General features: G+C 40.8%; 2 protein-coding genes across 2 annotated transcripts in view; both read left to right on the forward strand.

The window, feature by feature from the left end:
- Window positions 1-1,126: 1,126 nt before the first annotated feature.
- LOC310854037 (elongin-C-like) lies at window positions 1,127-1,522 on the forward strand (the record flags this gene model as incomplete). The annotated part of the gene is made up of 1 exon (XM_083758515.1): window positions 1,127-1,522. One exon carries the CDS (start codon window positions 1,127-1,129, stop codon window positions 1,520-1,522), a length of 396 nt encoding a protein of 131 aa, XP_083614641.1.
- A 5,896-nt stretch (window positions 1,523-7,418) lies between these two features.
- LOC310854246 (uncharacterized protein) overlaps window positions 7,419-24,415 on the forward strand; it is a 109,376-nt gene continuing 92,379 nt past the window's right edge. The window contains exon 1 of the mRNA XM_083758821.1: window positions 7,419-7,588. Within this exon, the coding sequence (XP_083614947.1) occupies window positions 7,504-7,588 (85 nt within the window). The 5' untranslated portion in view covers window positions 7,419-7,503. The remainder of the gene's footprint in view (window positions 7,589-24,415) is intronic.

Here is a 24,415-nt window from a genome sequence, read left to right on the forward strand (position 1 = left end):
TCGATATTCTGAATGTAGCCTGCGGTCGATCGATATTCTGAATGTAGCCTCCGGTCGATCGATATTCTGAATTTAGCCTCTCCGGTCGATCGATATTCTGAATTTAGCCTCCGGTCGATCGATATTCTGTGAAAGGCCTTTTCCCACAACAACGCGCCGCAACGATCACGCCCTCGTATGACTCTGAGTGAAAGGACGTTTGGTCAATGGTCTTTATAAATGTCCATTTTGTGGCGTATAGTACCGCATGCTGTCACCAGCGTTATGCCCAAATATGGCTCTGTTTCTTTAGCATCGCGGATCTGTATACAATTCATCACGCGTCCGCGTATATGGGCATAAAGGAGATGCAGGCAGACAAATACAGATATCTCCTTATATGGGCATAAAAGAGATGCAGGCAGACAAATACAGATATCTCCTTATATGGGCATAAAAGGGACACAGGAGATGTCACAGAGAGACGGGTATACAGAGATGTCCATATATGGGCATAACAAGGAGACAGACAGACAGACAGACAGACAGACAGTGACGAAAAGTAACTATAGGTATATGTACTTAAGTGCCATTTTGGGGTACTTTTACTTTACTGGAGAATTTCCAATTTTCACTTACTTATCAGGGGTCTCCATATATGGGTATAATAGCGACACAGACAGACAGATAGAGAGATCTCCATATATGGGCATAAAAGGGACACAGGCCTTTCAGTGTTAGAGATTTGTTTCCCAGCATTAATTGGATGATGTTTAAGTCAATTATGATGCCATTATTGTTAAATCAGGAGATTGTGTGCACGTACATCATGCACGTGAGAATCGTAACATCAGGCATGCCCATATTTGGGCATAATCCAGGCCATTCGGCATGAAACGTTGCCTAAACAAAGTCATCAGAGAATCTCCATATATGGGGCATGTGACATCAGAAACGGTTGCCTATATACGCAACATTGTTTTGCACTGACATCAGCGCTCCATATATGGTCATAGTTCCATGGCAGGTGATGTCACGCCACATCACAAACTATCAGCATATAAACCCCAGCTGGAACGTCACAGCTATAACAGAACATAATAAGACTTTCTACCAGCAGCGTTGGATCACGAGCAGAATACTCAAAATGGCCAGTGTTGTCGCAGAAGAGGAAAGACACAAAATGGACGCCAGTGGCGTCGCAGAAGAGGACATAAGCTACGCCGACTGCAGAGGCCCCGGCTCCACGTACGTGAAGGTGGTGGCGTCGGACGGCCGGGCCAGGAGGGAGCTGAGGGAGCTGGCCGTGATGTCGGAGACGCTGAGGGACATGCTGTCCTACCCCTACGGGGAGGACGAGACCCAGGAGCTGGTCCTCAGAGACGTGTCCTCGGCCTCGCTGGACCTGGTCTTCAGGTACCTGGCCTACAAGAAGCGCTACGGCGTCGGCACCGACCCGGCACAGACCCACGTTCCAGACTTTACGATCCCGGCGGACGTCGCCAGGGAGCTGCTGGTGGCCGCCGACTTCTTGCGTTGTTAGAAAAACGCCCATTCTGACCTGAGATCAGATTATATCAAAACAGAACCCCCACTGTGACCCCCAGACAAACGACTGTGACCCCCAGAACCCCCAGCCTCAAATCTAAAAGGTTTGTTTGGCGACAATAATAACAACAGAAATGATCAAAGGGGGAGAAAAAAAGACAAAATACAAAAATACAAAAAGAAACGATGATATTGTACAGTGGAGGTGACTCAGGGGTAGAGTGCCTGGATGGTAACCGTAAGGTTGCCGGTTCGAACCCTGTGGGCTCCCCAAGAGTTAGTTGTCGAAGTGTCCTTGAGCAAGACACTGAACCCCTGATCGCTCCCGATGTGCTGGTTGGTGCCTTGCATGGTTTCCTCTGCCATCGGTGTATGAATGTGTGTGTGAATGGGTGAATGTAATGCACAATCTATGTAAAGGTGTGTGAATATGTAAAGGTGTGTGAATGGGTGAATGTAATGCACAATCTATGTAAAGCGCCTTGGATAAAGGCGCTATATAAATGCACCATTTACCATTTACTCGATGACTGCTGTCCCACACACAGTCAAAAAGGGAAATAGCAAATTGGAAAGAAAGAAAAAGAAAAAAAAAGGAATTGAGTGTTTTTTCTTTATTTAATTTTTTCTCATTTAAAAATGTCTGTAATTCACTTAATTTACAACATGTTGGAAAAGTTTGAGAGCAAGAGTGTCTGTCCTGTTGTCTTTGTTTTGTTTGTCTGTTCACATTTGTTATTGTTTAACTGTTTTTTGTTTTTTCATGTTTATCACATTTATATGTCTTTTTTATTATGTATTGTATGTGGAACATTTACATTGCCTGTTATTTTTTATTTAACTGATTTACTCATTATCACTGTCGATAATATTCTGAGGTTGTCATACAAAAAATGCCTAATAAAAACAGTATTAAAAAAAAAAAAAAAAAGGGAAATAGCTAGCATGGAGAACAAATATATATAATAATAGCTAGCATGGAGAACAAATATATATAATATATAATAATAGCTAGCATGGGCCTGTTGGAGAACAAAGCCTGATTTATGCTCCCCTGAATAGATAGATATACACTTTCACAACGCGGGTCACAAGATGTGACGCGTTCTATGAGCTTGTAGATCTGCTATATATATATATATATATATATATATATATATATATATGTGTCATCCTGGGTCTGGAAGGTGGAAGAAGCAGGTCAAAGGTCATGATGCTGACCAGTGTTGTTTTTGGCAGCAAATTTTCTATTTTAGTTTAGTCATATAGTCTTTGGACTGAAACTTCATTTAGTTTTAGTCACATTTTAGTCACCCGGAAATGTCTTAGTGTTAGTCTATAGTTTTAGTCGACTAAATGTCATAAGATTTTAGTCGACTAAATCTACAGGTGATTTAGTCGACTAAAATGTGTTTTGGCGGGCCTTGATGCCGTCGTAATGAGTGTTTTTACACTTTACATGCACTTAAAATAGCCGATCTACAAGCTCACAACGCGTCGCGTTGTGAGCTTGTAGATCAGCTATTTTCAGCATGCAACCAAGTGTAAAATGACTTATACTGGATCTCTTGTCCACTAGTCCCTTCCTAACATTTTGGTCAATTTTTTATTTGTCAACAAAATTGTCAGTATATTTAGTTTCCATTCGTTTTTGTCTGTGGAAAAAGGTAGTCGACGAACATTTTTCGTTAATAAATAATTTGCATTGATTGATTTCTTGTATTTAGAAATGCATTTCTTTATTATAGCAAAAAGTATGTAGTAGGGTTTGGGATGGTGGAAGAGCTGTGTGTTTTTTAGGCTACTATTAAATTAAATAATACACCTACAAACTTAGACTGTAGTTACTACTTTGTAGTACAAAGTGGATAAAGGAGCTATATACTACTTATTTACTACTTTGTAGTACAAAGTAGTAACTAAAGTTTACAAAATAGTGGAGTAAATTTAAGGTAGGCTACACTAATTTGGACAAGAATTAAACATAATTGGAAATTGGAAATACTCCAGTACAAGAATCTCCAAGAATACTGTACTTAAGTACAGTATTTGTACTTAAGTAGCCTGACGTCACCACATGCCCATAATAATAATAATAATATTTTTTATTGAGAATGTACAGGCACATAATGCAACATATACAAATATGCAAAGCTACACAAATGTTATTGCATTGCATCACAACGATCTTTTCATTAATCTGCCCGTACTATCATTGGGAATGTCGTTAAAAAAATAAAAACTTTTTTAATATCATAATTATTTAGCCATATTATTACGAGCACAATATCCATATAGCGTCCCTCCCAGCAGCAACAACAATCCCATAGCCTGAAGTGACCTGGCTCGGCCAATAGAATGAGGGGGGGTGGAGTATAGCCTCGAACGCTCCCAGGCTTACTTCTCTGCGGGCGGAGCTATTTGAATTCACAAACAAACACTGGAAACGTGTCTATATCAGCTTCAACTCGTTAGCAAAATGATGTCCAGTTTGTCCACAGTCCACACGGTCACCGTACGGTGAGGTGAGGTGACCACACCACGGTGAGGTGCACGGTTGCAATGCTCCGTCGGATCATAGTATGCCTCCCCGGTGAGGTGACCACGGCCAAAGTAGCATGATGCCTTATTGAAGCTTCTACTGTTGTTTAATTGTTGGGCCACTCACTGCACTGTCTCTGTCTGTCAGATATCTGTTCTCTGCTGGAACAGAACAGGAGACATGCAGGTTGCTTAACTGGCTGGCTGCAGTGTCTGCCATGCCCTGGGGGTCCAGTGATAACAGCGTCAGAGAGAGCACAGAGGTATAAGCACTGGACCAGGGCTATGTCTGTAAGCACTGGACCAGGGCTATGTCTGCCATCCATGCCAAACGGCAAAAGAATAATAATAGCGCTGCAAAAATAAGCAACAACTTAATAAGCAGCAGCATGCAGCGGCAGAGAGGTGGAACATGAGGTGGAACATGCATTACATGCCGCTGGAGGTGGAGGAGCCGGCCAGCGGTGTCCCCGATGTAGGTCAAGCGTTATGGCAGCCGTGATGCAGCCTCCAGGAACACAGGTATGGAGGACACGGTTCATGGACTCTCTCTCTCTCTCTCTCTGTCTCTCTGTCTCTCTGTCTCTCTCTCTCTCTCTGTCTCTGTCTCTCTCTCTGTCTCTCTCTCTCTCTGTCTCTCTCTCCTCCAGGAACACAGGTATGGAGGACACGGTTCATGGACTCTCTCTGTCTCTCTCTCTCTGTCTCTGTCTCTGTCTCTCTCTCTGTCTCTCTCTCTCTGTCTCTCTCTCCTCCAGGAACACAGGTATGGAGGACACGGTTCATGGACTCTCTCTCTCTGTCTCTCTGTCTCTGTCTCTGTCTCTCTGTCTCTGTCTCTCTGTCTCTCTCTCTCTCTCTCTCTCTCTCTCTCTCTCCTCCAGGAACACAGGTATGGAGGACACGGTTCATGGACTCTCTCTCTCTGTCTCTCTCTCTCTCTCTCTCTCTCTCTCTCTCTCTCTCTCTCTCTCTGGAAGAGTGACAACAGAATAAGTCGCTGAACTGAAGTTATATCCCCCGGTCAGGCCCTAGTCTAGTGCATGTATAATAATGTGACCAGATTTGACTGAGAGACTGCCATCGCGCACATTCCAGCTTTTCACCAGAGGAGAAAACTTTTTTTTTTTTTTTTTTTTTCAAAATGAGTTAATAGCACAGGCAGACTCTTCACATACTAGAGCATGTCTGAAATAAGTGTCAAAGCTGAAATTGACATGTAAATATGAAATAAAAGCTTAAACATGTAGCTATAGGTGTAATGTTAGAGACCACAGAAGACATGTAAATATGAAATAAATGCTTAAACATGTAGCTAGGTGTAATGTTAGAGACCACAGAAGACATGTAAATATGAAATAAATGCTTAAACATGTAGCTATAGGTGTTATGTTAGAGACCACAGAAGACATGTAAATATGAAATAAATGCTTAAACATGTAGCTAGGTGTAATGTTAGAGACCACAGAAGACATGTAAATATGAAATAAATGCCTAAACATGTAGCTATAGGTGTAATGTTAGAGTCCACAGAAGACATGTAAATATGAAATAAATGCTTAAACATGTAGCTAGGTGTAATGTTAGAGTCCACAGAAGACATGTAAATATGAAATAAATGCTTAAACATGTAGCTATAGGTGTAATGTTAGAGACCACAGAAGACATGTAAATATGAAATAAATGCTTAAACATGTAGCTATAGGTGTAATGTTAGAGTCCACAGAAGACAAGTAAATATGAAATAAATGCTTAAACATGTAGCTATAGGTGTAATGTTAGAGACCCCAGAAGACATGTAAATATGAAATAAATGCTTAAACATGTAGCTATAGGTGTAATGTTAGAGACCACAGAAGACATGTAAATATGAAATAAAAGCTTAAACATGTAGCTATAGGTGTAATGTTAGAGACCACAGAAGACATGTAAATATGAAATAAATGCTTAAACATGTAGCTAGGTGTAATGTTAGAGACCACAGAAGACATGTAAATATGAAATAAATGCTTAAACATGTAGCTATAGGTGTAATGTTAGAGTCCACAGAAGACATGTAAATATGAAATAAATGCTTAAACATGTAGCTAGGTGTAATGTTAGAGTCCACAGAAGACATGTAAATATGAAATAAATGCTTAAACATGTAGCTATAGGTGTAATGTTAGAGACCACAGAAGACATGTAAATATGAAATAAATGCTTAAACATGTAGCTAGGTGTAATGTTAGTCCACAGAAGACATGTAAATATGAAATAAATGCTTAAACATGTAGCTATAGGTGTAATGTTAGAGTCCACAGAAGACATGTGAATATGAAATAAATGCTTAAACATGTAGCTATAGGTGTAATGTTAGAGACCACAGAAGACATGTGAATATGAAATAAATGCTTAAACATGTAGCTATAGGTGTAATGTTAGAGACCACAGAAGACATGCAAATATGAAATAAATGCTTAAACATGTAGCTATACGTGTAATGTTAGAGACCACAGAAGACATGTAAATATGAAATAAATGCTTAAACATGTAGCTATAGGTGTAATGTTAGAGACCACAGAAGACATGTAAATATGAAATAAATGCTTAGACATGTAGCTATAGGTGTAATGTTAGTCCACAGAAGACATGTAAATATGAAATAAATGCTTAAACATGTAGCTATAGGTGTAATGTTAGAGTCCACAGAAGACATGTAAATATGAAATAAATGCTTAAACATGTAGCTATAGGTGTAATGTTAGAGACCACAGAAGACATGTAAATATGAAATAAATGCTTAAACATGTAGCTAGGTGTAATCCTTTCTGTACAGACGTAGTGTGCAGTCTGTAATCAGCATGGCAGCCTCTCTAGAGAGAGAGAGAGAGAGGGAGAGAGGGAGAGAGGGAGAGACTTGGATGGAGAGAGGGAGGGAGCAAGGGAGAGAGAGAGAGAGAGAGAGAGGGAGAGAGGGAGAGACTTGGATGGAGAGAGGGAGGGAGCAAGGGAGAGAGAGAGAGAGAGAGATAGATACTTGGATGGAGAGAGAGAAAGAGGGAGGGAGTGAGTGAGTGAGAGAGAAAGAGGGAGGGAGTGAGAGAGAGAGGGAGGGAGTGAGAGAGAGAGGAAGGGAGAGAGAGAGAGGGAGAGGGAGAGAGAGTAGCAGTGTGTAGTCACTCGTCCAGGAGACTTACTGCCTGGGCTCCACACAGAGAGAGAGAGAGAGAGAGAGAGAGAGAGACATCCAGGAGACTTACTGCCTGGCTCCACTCAGGGATTTATTTTTCCCCTTCTTCCTTTCTGGAGATCGTCTCTCAGATGTGGATGTTTTAGTTTGCAGCTTGTCTCTCATCGTCCACCCCTCTGTGTGTGTGTGTGTGTGTGTGTGTGTGTGTGTGTGTGTGCTAAGTGCACGAAGAGGACCCTTGCACGGGCCCCTGCACTGTCATCATGGGCTCCAGGATTATGTTCTGCGTGGCCCTCGTCACCTTGGCCCAGGTGGTGACGGTGAGCTGCCAAGAAGACGCCGAGAAAGGTGAGCGTCAACTCTCTCTCTCTCTCTCTCTCTCTCTCTCTCTCTCTCTCTCTCTCTCTCCGCAAAGAAAAGTCATGATGAATGATATGAATATGATATGATATGATATGATATGATATGAATGATATGAATATGATATCAGTGTTTTTGGCAGCAAATTTCTATTTTAGTTTTAGTCATAGTCTCCTGAATAGTTTTCACTTAGTTTTAGTCACATTTTAGTCACCTGGAATGTATTAGTGCTATAGTCTTGTTTTAGTCGACTAAATGTCATGAGATTTTAGTCGACTAAATCTACAGGCGATTTAGTCGACTAAAATGTGTTTTTGCGGGCCTTGTTGCCGTCATAATGACTTATTTTACACTTGCTGAAAATAGCAGATCTACAAGCTCACGCTGCGACGCGTTGTCAGCATGCAACCATGTGTAAAATGACCTATGCTGGATCTGTTGTCCACTAGTCCCTTCCTAACATTTTAGTCTAGTTTTTATTTGTTGACGAAATTGTCAGTATATTTAGTCTTAGTTTTAGTCGCCATAGCATAGTTTTAATTTAGTTTCCATTTAGTTTTCTTCAGTGGAAAAGGTAGTCGACGAACATTTTTCGTCTTAGTTTTAGTCGACGAAAACAACACTGTATGATATGATATGATATGATTATGATATGATATGATTATGATATGATATGATTATGATATGATATGATGTGCCCATTTCTTCTCCCCCCAACGTGGAAAGCCTGTGACTGCCAGTTCTTGGTTTTCCCACAAACATTTTCTTTGCAGGTTTCCTAAACCGTTTCTATGTTGCACTTATACACTTATACTGTACATGAAGTGTGTATTAATGGGATCACTGACTGTATATGGATGAAATGTGGATATCTTTGGCATTACGTTATGCTTTAGCTATTTAAAAATAGCAGATCTATGAGCTTGTAGGTCTGCTATTTATTTTAAATCGAAGAACCACTAACATAGAAACATAGCTTTTTCAGAAAACTGTCAGGATGTAGAAGAACATTTATAGAATCTGATCTCAGGTCAGAATGGGTTAACTATACAGTAATCTATGTACTGTAAATGAGAGGTTTTCACTTAACCCATTCTGACCTGAGATCAGATTCATACAAGGTTTCCGCCGGACACACACTGGTCCTGATGAACCCATTCTGACCTGAGATCAGATTCTAAAAATGTCAGTCGCTCTTCGATTTTTCAAAAATAGCAGACCTACAAGCTCATATCGCGCCACCGAGTGGCGCGATATGAGCTTGTAGATCTGCTATTTTTCAATAGCTAAAGCATAACATGATGCCGACACCAAAATGGGTGCCCGTTCAGAATGGGTTAAGCAAAAACAAAAAGCATGTCATACATCACATAAATATAAAAAGTAGTTATCGTGAATCATGTATAAACTAAGAACGTAACAGTGGAGTATCTATATGTCAACTATACATACTATACTATATTATATATTATACAATAATATACATGTGTACTATACAGTGCTATGACTACATAAAATGCAATTCTAGTGCTGTCTACGTAACGAGCTCTAAGTCTGTCTAAGATACTAGCTAAGTCTAGATGCTTGAATTTTACTGGCAGGGCAATCCACAAAGGAAATGATCACTCTCTCTCTCTCTGTCTCTGTCTCACACGGTATATACAGCTAGATAGACTGTGCGAGTGTGCCCTCTAGTGGTTACTACAGGTGATGCATTTCTCAGCTAGTGGTGAGATTCTGTAGAGCCAAATTCCAATACCCCAAATCTCGCTCACTCAAACTCGGTCACTCCAGCAAGGTGGTGTCACGGTGAAATTGGTGACCGGCTGAAATATGTGACAATTGCGTAGACAATCACATAATGTAATATAATATTATATATAATGTATAATAATATAATATATTTAACGTAATGTAAATCGTTGCAGTTTGTTTATTCAACCTAGCAGCTTTTAGGCCACGATTTAAAGACCTCCATGTAAGAATTTCATGTGAAGTCCACAATAATGGTCACATATTTCGGCAGGTCAACAACCTAACCGTAACACCGCCATGCTGGAGTGAGCGAGTGTGAGTGAGCGAGTGTGAGTGAGCGAGTGGCCGAGATTTTGGGTATTGGAATTTGGCTTATGGATGGATGCGTCACAAATGGAGACTTAATTCTCAGTCATCTGACAAAAGACAAAAGGTGGAAAATGACCGTGACACAATATTTAAGTTGACAACAACCACTGTGGTCATCTTGGTACCCCAGAAACCATCTTGTGAAAAGTATAGCTTGATTGTTATTTTTGGACATCTAAGATTCTAAGTCATGTTTGAGAGCAAATCTTCATTCAACACATAATTCTCCTCTTACTGTTTCAAACCCATTTTGGGCAGGAACCCCTTTTGGTGTTATGGTATGTTATGCTTTAGCTATTGAAAAATAGCAGATCTACAAGCTCATAGCGCGCCACCGAGTGGCGCGCTACGAGCTTGTAGGTCTGCTATTTTTGAAAAATCGAAGAACGACTGACATAGAAACATAGGCTTTTTCAGAAAACTGTCAGGATGTAGAAGACATTTTATAGAATCTGATCTCAGGTCAGAATGAAAACTGTCAGGATGTACAGTATAAGAACGTTTTTAGAATCTGATCTCAGGTCAGAATGGGTGTTGTTTTTACTGTCCTATTGTTAGACTGTTAGTTTATATGACGGTTCCTAAGAATTGTTTGTCAAAGAGTGGATGTGGTGAAGTCTCTCATCCTCAACGTACATATACTCCATGTTTCAGTTCATGCTTTATCCCATTCTGACCTGAGATCAGATTCTAAAAAATGTCTTCTACATCCTGACAGTTTTCATTCTGACCTGAGATCAGATTCTAAAAATGTCTTCTACATCCAGACAGTTTTCCATTCTGACCTGAGATCAGATTCTAAAAATGTCTTCTACATCCTGACAGTTTTCCATTCTGACCTGAGATCAGATTCTAAAAAATGTCTTCTACATCCTGACAGTTTTCCATTCTGACCTGAGATCAGATTCTATAAAATGTTCTTCTACATCCTGACAGTTTTCATTCTGACCTGAGATCAGATTCTATAAATGTTCTTCTACATCCTGACAGTTTTCAGAAAAAGCTATGTTTCTATGTCAGTCGTTCTTCAGTCGATTAAAAAAAAATAGCAGACCTACAAGCTCATAGCGCGCCACTCGTGGCGCGCTATGAGCTTGTAGATCTGCTATTTTTCAATAGCTGAAGCATAACATGATGCTAACACCAAAAGGGGTTCCCGCCCCAGAATGTGTTATTTTTAACCTGCCACGGTAGCATCATGCCACCCAGCCTTCAGACCACGTTATGGCCTCGTGGTTGGAGAGAGTGGGCGAGAGCTAAAATGATCACACCCCAAAGTCAAACTTATCAAACACATTTAAGCTTGATATTTCATTTGTTTAATTTTTGAACAATTGTGTATTGCTTTTAAAGGTGCATATAAGATATAAATGTATACAGAGGTACATAAGAGGTAAAACAGGCCTAACCTAACAGACTTAACAAAACGCCACGAAAAGAGAAGAATAAACCAGAAAAAATAAACAATGTATGTCTGTACTTTTTTTGTATGCTTTTACAAAACGATATAAGCATACTTAGATCACAGAAGAGTATGTATCAAAGTTAAATGATATATGATATAATGATATGATATAATACTTCACACTGAAATTTGTCTTGCGACACAGCAGCCATGTATGCAGAACACATATACAAAACACAAAGAACAAGACAATTTACATACATAAAGACATGAGCAATATCCACCGCTTAGATTATCCTGTGGCTACTACATCTCCTGATTAAGCCTCAAGGTCGACTGGTGGACAAAGGACCTCTTTAGTCTGACCTTATTGAATGCTGGTACACCATATCTCCTTCCTGAAGGTAGCAACCTATATTCTCCATACATCACATGCTTAGTATTAGAGGTGATATTCCTTGCTAACCTTAGGATGCTGTTATCATATGTGGATGTATAAAGTTTCTGAAGTTGTTGTCCAACAATCTTTGAACAAATGTTCAGTTGTTGCAGCAGCTGTGACTTTAGGGCTGTAGACAAACATCCATACCATGTGGTACTACAGTACTGAAGAACACTCATAATAACAGAAGTGAAAAACAAAAGAAGAATCCGTCTACTAGCACCGAAGGATCTTAGACGGCGAAGGAAGTAGATTCTTTGCTTTGTTTTCTTACACACTGAATCAATCTGATCTTTCCATGACAATAGATGGTCTATTACTACTCCTAGGTATTTGTACGAACATACCTGGTTGATCGGTTCACCATGAATAGTAATGGGGGATCTGTGTATCTCTGGTGGTGTACCAAAAACAATCTCTTCTGTCTTTTTTGTGTTAATGATGAGAGCGTTGTTATCACTCCATTCAACCACCTTATTTACTCTGTGTTGGTGCAGTCCAGGATCACTGGAACTATCTAGGAGAGAAATCAAAACTGTATCATCTGAGTATTTTAGAATGTATTGGTCTGGTGTGTCAGTGCGACATTCAGACAGGCATTCCTCAATACGACAGCTGTCAGTATATAGGGTGAAAAGTACAGCTGAGCTCACACAACCCTGGGGAGCACCAACATTAGTAGTTAATGCTGATGAGAGGGTTGTGTTCACTTTCACCCTCTGTACTCTGTTAGTAAGAAAAGAAGCATACCAGTGAATTAAGTATGGATTCAATTCCAACTGTACCATTTTTGACACTAGTATATCAGACTGTATTGTGTTGAAAGCTGATGTCCCGAAATTATGCCCCAGAGAGAGAGAGAGAGAGAATATGGACCTGAATTAACCCATTTTGACCGAAGATCAGATTCTAAAACATGTCTTCTACATCCTGACAGTTTTCTGAAAAAGCTATGTTTCTATGTCAAGTGGTTCTTTGATTTTTCCAAAAATAGCAAGACATGCAAGCTCATATATCGCGCCACTCGGTGGCACGCTATATGAGCTTGTAGATCTGCTATATTTTCAATAGCTAAAGCATAACATAATGCTTTTAAACACCAAAAAGGGCTTAAAGATTCCTTCCTTCCAGGACAGTCATGCTTCAGTCAAGCGGGCCGTGCTTAAAGTGGCAATGTGTGCTGTTTGGGCTGGGCTGGACCTGGACGGGTCTATTTCAGTACCGAGGTGGAGAGCAGAATGAAGGGGTTGGTTCTGAAGGCCATGGCTGTAATGATGTGGTTCTGGTGGGTCCTAAAAAAAGGAACCAGTCATTTTGGTCAGAGCTCGGGGCCAAGAAAGAGCAGACGAGGAGGCTAGTGGCCACACCCCAGTCAGCCGGTGTGAGATTAAGGCTTTTTGTGTTTTAGGGAAATATGCAAAGCTTTTTCTGCTTTTTCACCATTGAGAGGTATTTTAGATGTTTGGCGTTGTTGGGCATTGGTGTGAGTGAGCAGGTGGGTTTTCACCAGGGTTGTTTTTGGCAGCAAATTTCTATTTTAGTTTAGTCATATAGTCTTTGGACTGAAACTTCATTTAGTTTTAGTCACATTTTAGTCACATGGAATGTCTTAGTGTTAGTCTAGTTTTAGTAGACTAGGGGCTGTATTTTGCGTGTCTTAAGTACCAGGTCTTATTCCCTAACTTGAGTAAACTAAAGACCTGGAGGCGTGGTCAATGCTCTTTGGCTATTCTGAGTGGCCAAAAGAGCATCCAGGTCTTCAGTTTACTCAAGTTAGGGAATAAGACCTGGTACTTAAGACACGCAAAATACAGCCCTAAATGTCATAAGATTTTAGTCGACTAAATCTAGTTGATTTAGTCGACTAAAATGTATTTTGGCGGGTCTTGATGCCGTCGTAATGAGTGTTTTTACACTTGCTGAAAATAGCCGATCTACAAGCTTGTAGATCAGCTATTTTCAGCATGCAACCAAGTGTAAAATCACTTATACTGGATCTGTTGTCCACTAGTCCCTTCCTAACATTTTAGTCTGGTTTTTATTTGTCGACGAAATGGTCAGTATATTTAGTCTTAGTTTTAGTCATCGTAGCTTAGTGTTCATTTAGTTTCCATTAGTTTCTTGTCAGTGAAAAAAGGTAGTCGACGAACATTTTTCGTCTTAGTTTTAGTCGACGAAAACAACACTGGTTTTCACTATATTACATATATATCCCCCCCCCCCCTCCCCCCACACTGACAAGCACTTGGAATCTTAGGAGTTGAGTCGTGGGGAGGTATGAGTTGAGTTGAGAGGGGAATTAAACTTTAAACAAAATAGTTGTTGGAACTACCTTGAAGAACATGTGTGTTTCTGTTCATGGAGTTAAGCTGTGGAACAGCTTGACTGAGCCTATAGAAAGCAAAGCATCAACCCTAAAGCAATTTAAAAAAGAGGCTCAGACTGGAATTATTGCATAAATATAACCTGGAATGAGTGGGGAGTTGAGTTGTGTTATGCTATGTATAGTGTTGGATTGAAGTATAGTACATTTGAGCTTTTTGTCGAAATAAACTATTCATTCATTCATTCATTCATCAGTGGCTCAGGAGGTGGAGCGGCCATCTTGGAACCCGAAGCGTCTATATAGGTTTGATTCCCGGCTCCGAGTCGTGGCTAAGTGTCGAAGTGTCCTTGAGCAAGGCACTGAACCCCTAACTGCTCCCCACCGAGCAGCTCGGTAAACCTTACGTGGTTTCGGTGTGTGAATGTGAAGTACATTCACTATAATATAGTGAATGTGAAGTACATTCACTATAATATAGTGAATGTGAAGTACATTCACTATAATATGATATGATATGATATAATAGTACTTTATTGTCAGTTCACACTGAAATTTGTCTTGCGACACAGCAGCCTAGTATGCAGAACACATACACACATTAGACATAACACAAAGAACAAGACAATTTACATACATAAAGACATGAAGACGAGAGCAATATCCACCGCTTAGATTACCCCGTGGCTACTACAACTCCTGATTAAGCCTCAAGGTCGACTGGTGGACAATTAAGGACCTCTTTAGTCTGACCTTATTGTATGCTGGTACACCATATCTCCTTCCTGAAGGTAGCAACCTATATTCTCCATACAACACATGCTTAGCATTAGAGGTGATATTCCTTGCTAACCTTAGGATGCTGTTACTATAATATAGTAAGTACATTCACTGTATAAATAAATGCAGTCCATTTTATGAGGCGTTGCATTTTGTTTGACAAGAAATACAGCTGACTTACAAGCTCACAACAACGCCTCACGTTGTGACTGTGAGAGCCAGATAGACCTTGCTGGGAGGAGAATGTATAACCGTTGACAGGGAGTCACAGTGAGATCAGATGTGAATCGGTGGTGTGTTACTCATGTTGGTACAGTTACAGTATGTGTCTGATGTGTCACCAAATGGTACAGTATGTGTCTGATGTGTCACCAAATGGTACAGTATGTGTCTGATGTGTCACTCATGTTGGTACAGTATGTGTCTGATGTGTCACCAAATGGTCGGTTCTGGAATCTGGCCTTCAATTATGGACCGGTAGAAAGAAAGCATGGAATGAGTCCTACCCTCTGCCGTGAAGCGGAGTCACTCCAAATGGAATGAGTCCTATCCTCTGCCGTGAAGCGGAGTTTAACCCATTCTGAACGGGCACCCATTTTGGTGTCGGCATCATGTTAAAAATAGCAGATCTACAAGCTCATATCGCGCCACCGAGTGGCGCGATACGAGCTTGTAGGTCTGCTATTTTTTGAAAAATCGAAGAGCGACTGACATTTCTAGAATCTGATCTCAGGTCAGAATGGGTTAATCAGACCAGTGTGTGTCCAGTGGAAAACCTCGTATGAATCTGATCTCAGGTCAGAATGGGTTTAATCAGACCAGTGTGTGTCCCAGTGGAAAACCTCGTATGAATCTGATCTCAGGTCAGAATAGGTTAATAAGCAATTGGCACCGCAGGTGAAAAATGGGCTACAAAAATCGTGGGCTAAAAATTAAGAAGATATATTAGACGAGCCGCGACACGCGTGTAGTTTAGGATCAGTGAGAGATGAGTACCATCCAGAGGAATACATGATTGAATAGGTCAGCTTCATCTGATTGGTTGATTGAATAGGTCAGCTTCATCTGATTGATTGATTGAATAGGTCAGCTTCATCTGATTGATTGATTGAATAGGTCAGCTTCATCTGATTGATTGATTGAATAGGTCAGCTTCATCTGATTGATTGATTGAATAGGTCAGCTTCATCTGATTGATTTCATCTTCATCTTGTTTGGGCCGAATCTGGGTTGAACGTGGTTTGTTGAACTCCCTCTGGTGTTGTGAGCGTGTGGACTTGGTATTTTGACAGGTGCATGCTGGGTATCTTCGTGGCGTTTAGCGGATCTCATAGACCAGGCACATTGCAAGTCGCTGTTACTCTGTCGTCAACCCTAATAACCCTATAAGCCATTCCAGCCTGTCAAAATGGGCAGGGGTGAGGTGGGTTCTGGGAGTAAGGCCAAATGTGACCAGATTTGACTGAGAGTTAATGAGTTAATTGCACAGGCAGACTCTTCACATACTAGAGCATGTCTGAAATAAGTGTCAGAGTTGAAATTGACATGTAAATATGAAATAAATGCTTAAACATGTAGCTATAGGTGTAATGTTAGAGACCACAGAAGACATGTAAATATGAAATAAATGCTTAGACATGTAGCTATAGGTGTAATGTTAGAGACCACAGAAGACATGTAAATATGAAATAAATGCTTAACCCTCTAACACCCGCATTAATTTCTACTTGCAAAAAATAGATTTCAACCTTACTACTACTTTGTACTACTAGGACTGACACTAAAACATATGTTAAAAAAAATAAAAAAATAAAGTTTGATGGAAAATTTATAATAATTATATAATACTTATATAATAATATAAAAAAATCATAATTTACATTTGGGGGATATCTTTCACAATAATGAATAAAACATGTTCTAGACATTCTAATGATCACAAAAAAACATATATTACAATTATTTTACCTACTTTTATTAGGGTAAAGGTCAAAAGTCTTAGGTTAAAAAATGTTCAAAATCGCACAGAGTCCAGACATTTTTAATTTGTGTGAATTTCAGCCTCTGTGGGGGGTATTTATATGCAAATATCATGACCAATGTCATTGAAATGGCATTGCAATGAACCTCACTGATGACATTTAGGTGAAAAAAGAACAGAAAAAAATTATAATAATTTAGTAATTAAATAAAATAAAATTGTTGCTAAAAAGCAACGCTGGGTGTTAGAGGGTTAAACATGTAGCTATAGGTGTAATGTTAGAGACCACAGAAGACATGTAAATATGAAATAAATGCTTAAACATGTAGCTATAGGTGTAATGTTAGAGTCCACAGAAGACATGTAAATATGAAATAAATGCTTAAACATGTAGCTAGGTGTAATGTTAGAGACCACAGAAGACATGTAAATATGAAATAAATGCTTAAACATGTAGCTATAGGTGTAATGTTAGAGACCACAGAAGACATGTAAATATGAAATAAATGCTTAGACATGTAGCTATAGGTGTAATGTTAGAGACCACAGAAGACATGTAAATATGAAATAAATGCTTAAACATGTAGCTATAGGTGTAATGTTAGAGACCACAGAAGACATGTAAATATGAAATAAATGCTTAAACATGTAGCTATAGGTGTAATGTTAGAGTCCACAGAAGACATGTAAATATGAAATAAATGCTTAAACATGTAGCTAGGTGTAATGTTAGAGACCACAGAAGACATGTAAATATGAAATAAATGCTTAAACATGTAGCTATAGGTGTAATGTTAGAGTCCACAGAAGACATGTAAATATGAAATAAATGCTTAAACATGTAGCTAGGTGTAATGTTAGAGACCACAGAAGACATGTAAATATGAAATAAATGCTTAAACATGTAGCTAGGTGTAATGTTAGAGTCCACAGAAGACATGTAAATATGAAATAAATGCTTAAACATGTAGCTAGGTGTAATGTTAGAGACCACAGAAGACATGTAAATATGAAATAAATGCTTAAACATGTAGCTAGGTGTAATGTTAGAGTCCACAGAAGACATGTAAATATGAAATAAATGCTTAAACATGTAGCTAGGTGTAATGTTAGAGTCCACAGAAGACATGTAAATATGAAATAAATGCTTAAACATGTAGCTAGGTGTAATGTTAGAGTCCACAGAAGTGAACCTTTCAAGCCTGTTTTCTCAACTCTCTGTTTCTCTGCCAGACATTACTCTATAAGCCATATCTCCAAAACTGGTGGGTCAAACTGAACAACCAATATGTCCATTTGAAGCTGGGAGTCCCTGCTTTCATGTGACATGACAAGGTCAACGAAAATTCAAAAAAATCCAATGGCAGTCCCTCAGTCACATTTTGTCACAAGTAGTAGCCTGGCCTGATCTGGAGAGCAGAAGGCTGTGGTGAACTCTGACCTTTATCGAGTTTTACTTGGACAGAGATGGGAGTCTGACATGAGCTACTGTATATACAGTGTATATGAGTCATAAATAACAGAATGAACTGCATGATCTTGGTCCAACGTTACACTGAATGAAACTATAATCCCACTTTAAATCCTCCTCCAAAATATTCAGCAGAAACAACAGCCCGGTTAGACTTTAGCACACACAATATATATATATATACGTACTTTGTGTAAAAAAACATATTAAGACAAATCCTAATACGTTTCTGTTTCTGAATAATTAAACTTATAATCGAGAAGTTATTATTATTTATTTTTTTTGCGGCTTATACCTTTTATTGTTTTTTTGAAGGGACAGACAGTAGGCTGACAGGAAACGGGAAAGAGAGAGATGGGGGGGGAAGACATGCAGTAAAGGCCGTGTGGGGCTCGGGAGTCGAACCCGCGGCACACTGCGACTGGATTATACCAGTCGGGTGCCCAGACGGTTACGCCACCGCCTGGGCCATCATCGAGAAGTTTAACAGTTTTCCCTGAAACTACTTTACTTTCACACTAAAACATTTCAGATGGCCAAAATATAACTATACGAACTTAATTAACCCATTCTGACCGGGCACCCATTTTGGTGTCAGCATCACGTCATGCTTTAGCTATTTAAAAATAGCAGATCTACAAGCTCATATCGCGCCACCGAGTGGCGCGATACGAGCTTGTAGGTCTGCTATTTTTGAATAATCGAAGAACGACTGACATTTTTAGAATCAGACCAGTGTGTGTCCAGTGGAAACCTCGTATGAATCTGATCTCAGGTCTCAGAATGGGTTAAGTTCTATTCAAAAGACTATGCAGGCTAAACAAAAATCCAAATTTGCCAAAATCAGCACTATATAGTTTGAGACATACTACAGTATTGTACAGTACCAGCCAGTGTTGTTTTCGTCGACTAAAACTATGACTAAAAATGTTCGTCAACTACATTTTTTTCACTGACGAAAACTAAATGGAAACTTAAATGAAAACTATGCTACGATGACTAAAACTAAGACTAAATATACTGACTATTTCGTCAACAAATAAAAACTAGACTAAAATGTTAGGAAGGGACTAGTGGACAACAGATAAGTCGGTTGCATCCTGAAAATAGCCGATCTACAAGCTCACAACGCGTCGCCCTGTGACGCGTTGTGCGCTTGTAGATCGTCTATTTTCAGCAAGTATAAAATCAGCCATTACGACGGCATCAAGTCCCACCAAAATACATTTTAGTCGACTAAATTGTAGACTCATGTAAACTGTAGATTTAGTCGACTAAAATCATATGATATTTAGTCAACTAAAACTAGACTAACACTAAGACATTCCAGGTGACTAAAATGTGACTAAAACTAAATGAAGTTTCATTCCAAAGACCATGACTAAAACTAAAATTGAAATCCGCTGCCAAAAACAACACTGGTACAGCTGGGACACACATGGGGGGGGGGGGGCTCTGACTGCCATGGGTGTGGCGCCGCTCTGCACCCAAAATAAAGTTGAAGGAAACCCACGGGGCCGTGCGGCGCGGCTAAGCCTAACGTATAATAACCCTTAGAGTATATATATAATAAAGTGCTGTGGGTTTTTTTTTTCCCTCCTGAAATAACTCATGCTTTTGAAAATTGAGCCTCGCTCGCTGGCGGGGAGCGGCCCGCGGCCCGCGGCCACATAATGACAGCTTTAACCCATTCTGGGCGGGAACCCCTTTTGGTGTTTTAAGCATCATGTCATGCTTTATAGCTATTGAAAAATAGCAGACCTACAAGCTCATAGCGCGCCACCGAGTGGCGTGCTATGAGCTTGAAGGTCTGCTATTTTTGAAAAATCGACTGACATAGAAACATAGCTTTTTCAGAAAACTGTCAGGATGTAGAAGACATGTTTAGAATCTGATCTCAGGTCAGAATGCTTTAAGACGTACGTCACTATAAACTGCCTGAGATTAAAATGTGCTGGTTGAACCAGCCCCCCCCCCCCCCCCCCCTCCCCCCCTCCCTCTGCCAACAGGTGGCTGCAGGATTCACACTGAGTATTTTATTTTATCCAGTGGTAACTCAATTGTTTTTACTTAAGTAAAAGTATCAATACTGCATGCAATATATAGAAATATATACTCTGTTTGAATTCTGCACTTGAGTAAAAGTACAGCGGTGTCTGTATGTGTACTTAAAAGTACCAAAAAGTACCAAAAAGTAGAAAGTAGTTATTGTGCAGAATGTCTCAATTAGTAAAGTATAGAATTCAAAATGTACTGTGCCTACTGAGATGGATAGTGGAGTAGAAGTAAAAGTATTGGAAATTAAGTACAAACACAGTACAAGAAGTACAGTACAAATACCTCAAAATTGTACTTAAGTACAGTACTTAAGTAAATGTACTTTTATCCACCTATTATGGCTGCTTTTGTAGACCAGTGGTGGAAGAAGTACTCGGATAGTGTACTTAAGTAAAAGTAGCAATACCGCTAGTGTAGAAATAATACTCTGGTTGTTATACTCTGTTAGAAGTAACTTGCAGATCGTCTGTTTTCATAGTCCAATGCATAAAATAGGGCTGCAAAAGTAACTACGGTAGTAACTACACAGCACAGCACAGCACAGCACAGCACAGCACAGCACAGCACAGCACAACACAACACAACAGACACACTCACACACAGCACAACACAACACAGCACAGCACAACACAGCACAGCACAGCACAGCACAGCACAGCACAGCACAACACAGCACAGCACAGCACAGCACAGCACAGCACAGCACAGTACACAGCACAGCACAGCACAGTACACAGCACAGCACAGCACACAGCACACAGCACAGCACAGCACAGCACAACACAGCACAGCACAGCACAGCACAGCACAACACAGCACAGCACAGCACAGTACAGTACAGCACAGCACAGCACAGCACAGCACAGCACAGCACAGCACAGCACAGTACAGTACAGCACAGCACAGCACAGCACAGCACAGCACAGCACAACACAGCACAGCACAGCACAGCACAGCACAGCACAGCACAGCACAGCACAGCACAGCACAGCACAGCACAGCACAACACAGCACAGCACAGCACAGCACAGCACAACACAGCACACAACACAGCACACAGCACACAGCACAGCACAGCACAACACAGCACAGCACAGCACAGCACAGCACAGCACACAGCACAGCACACAGCACACAGCACAGCACAGCACAGCACAACACAACACAACACAACAGACACACTCACACACAGCACAGCACAGCACAGCACAACACAACACAACAGACACACTCACACACAGCACAGCACAGCACAGCACAGCACAGCACAGCACAACACAACACAACACAACACAACAGACACACTCACGCACAGCACAGCACAGCACAGCACAACACAACACAACAGACGCACAGCACAGCACAACACAACACAGCACAGCACAACACAACACAACAGACGCACAGCACAGCACAGCACAACACAACACAGCACAGCACAACACAACACAACAGACGCACAGCACAGCACAACACAACACAGCACAGCACAGCACAGCACAGCACAGCACAGCACAGCACAGCACAGCACAGCACAACACAACACAGCACAGCACAACACAGCACAGCACAGCACAGCACAACACAACACAACACACACAGTCATGATGAAATATCATTTGCAACCCGTTATGGTTTTCAACGTTTCCAGTAAACGCCACTGGGGAAAAACGTAGCCTCTATACTTTGAGTATGAGTTTCTCACGCAGAGACTGTGAGACTGTGTCTGTGAAACCGCTTCTCTGCCACAAACCAAACACCTACAGTTAGACTGTGTCTGTGAAACCGCTTCTCTGCCACAAACCAAACACCTACAGTTAGACTGTGTCTGTGAAACCGCTTCTCTGCCACAAACCAAACACCTACAGTTAGCCTCTGGCCCTGGCTGCTATAAAAGCCCTAGACAGACCTCTGCCATGGTGGCAGTTTGTCTATAAGTGTCACAGTCACGGACTTTTGTCATTCATCGTCCAGTCTAGGTCTTGTATTTCTACGTATTGTTCCCTGGTCTAGTTTTCATGGTTCTATATGTTTGTTTGCTCCAGCTGTGTCTCATTTTGTAATCAACCCTCATGTGTTCATCAGTCAGGTCTCTCGTGGGGGCGGGGCTGCGACGCTCTATAGTGCGTTTCTCTGCAGAGTTCATGAGGTGGTTCAGGTGGTTCAGTCTTAACCCATTCTGACCTGAGATCAGATTCTAAAAATGTCTTCTGCATCCTGACAGTTTTCTGAAAAAGCTATGTTTCTATGTCAGTCGTTCTTCGGTTTTTCAAAAATAGCAGACCTACAAGCTCATAGCGCGCCACCGAGTGGCGCGCTATGAGCTTGTAGATCTGCTATTTTTCAATAGCTAAAGCATAACATAATGCTATAACACCAAAATGGGTTCCCGCCCCAAAATGGGTTAAGCCTGACTCACACCTTCGCAACAGATTGATGTACTGTACTGTACTGTACTGTACTGTACTGTACTGTACTGTACTGTACTGTACTGTACTGTACTGTACTGTACTGTACTGTACTGTACTGTACTGTACTGTACTGTACTGTACTGTACTGTACTGTACTGTACTGTACTGTACTGTACTGTCTTAAGCCTGACTCACACCTTCGCATCAGATTGATGTATAGCTGATGCATGAGACTTATTGACTGATGCAAGCTCGCAATTAATTTCCAATGGGAGTCAATTCAATTTCAATTCTAAGGGCTTTACTATTGGCATGAAGCAATACAACAATACAGCGATACAATCAAAACAAAAATGATGTACATTTGAAGGTCAGAATCTTCAATAGATCAAATGCTATGTACCAAGGTCAGTCAATGCAGATATAGTGCAGGAATATACACAATGATTAGTCTTTAGGGTGGTTGTGTTCCATTTGATATCCTTCTCCTATCACAGCAGCTCACAAATCTTGCTGCTGTGTTTTGCACATTGTTGTACTTCGCCCAGCAGATATGGGAGGTTTTTGTCATTGGTCACGTTTTCAAAATCTCCGCGTGTGGTTGTAATCTGTGGGAAGTATGTGTCTCTGATGTCTTGGTACAGTGGACAGACAGTATGTGTCTCTGATGTCTTGGTACAGTGGACAGACAGTATGTGTCTCTGATGTCTTGGTACAGTGGACAGACAGTATGTGTCTCTGATGTCTTGGTACAGTGGACAGACAGTATGTGTCTCTGGTGTCTTGGTACAGTGGACAGACAGTATGTGTCTCTGATGTCTTGGTACAGTGGACAGACAGTATGTGTCTCTGATGTCTTGGTACAGTGGACAGACAGTATGTGTCTCTGATGTCTTGGTACAGTGGACAGACAGTATGTGTCTCTGATGTCTTGGTACAGTGGACAGACAGTATGTGTCTCTGATGTCTTGGTACAGTGGACAGACAGTATGTGTCTCTGATGTCTTGGTACAGTGGACAGTGGTACAGTGGTGCATGCTGAAAATAGCAGATATACAATCTCACAACGCGTTGCAGCGCGACGCGTTGTGAGATTGTATATCTGCTATTTTCAGCATGCAACCCAGCATATAACTGGATCTCTTGTCCACTAGTCCCTTCCTAACATTTTAGTCTAGTTTTTATTTGTTGACGAAATTGTCAGTATATTCAGTCTTAGTTTCAGTCATCATAGATTCGTTTTTATTTAGTTTTCATTTAGTTTTCGTCAGTGAAAAAAGGTAGTCGACGAACGAATTTTTCGTCTAGGTTTTAGTCGACGAAAACAACACTGGGTGCTATGAGGTGTTATCTGCTGTAGGCGTCACGCGGTGCAGTGGAATAGCTCCTACGTTTAAAGGGTGATGCCTGTTACTTATAGTCGCGTTGCGCTGCGTTTCACCGGAAAAAGCCGATGCACACTGTGTGTGTGTGTGTGTGTGTGTGTGTCTGTGGGTGTGTGTGTGTGTGTGTGTGTGTCTGTGGGTGTGTGTGTGTGTGTGTGTCTGTGAGTTTCACCGGAGAAAGCCGATGCACAATACAAGCTCACAGCGTGTTGCATTGCGGCGCGTTGTTGTGAGCTTTGGTGAATCTGTTATTCTTTTTGGTGTGCGACCCCAGTACGCAACCACGGGCCTTTAAGCAAGGCTGCATGTGCAGAGCTCTCCTGTGTGTGTGTGTGTGTGTGTGTGTGTGTGTGTGTGTGTGTGTGTGTGTGTGTGTGTGTGTGTGTGTGTGTGTGTGTGTGTCTGTGTGTCTGTGTTGAGAGGTTTGCTAAGGAA

This window comes from Protomyctophum parallelum (genome assembly GCF_964188405.1).
Source record: "Protomyctophum parallelum genome assembly, chromosome: 23".
NCBI classification, from domain to species: Eukaryota; Metazoa; Chordata; class Actinopteri; order Myctophiformes; family Myctophidae; genus Protomyctophum; species Protomyctophum parallelum.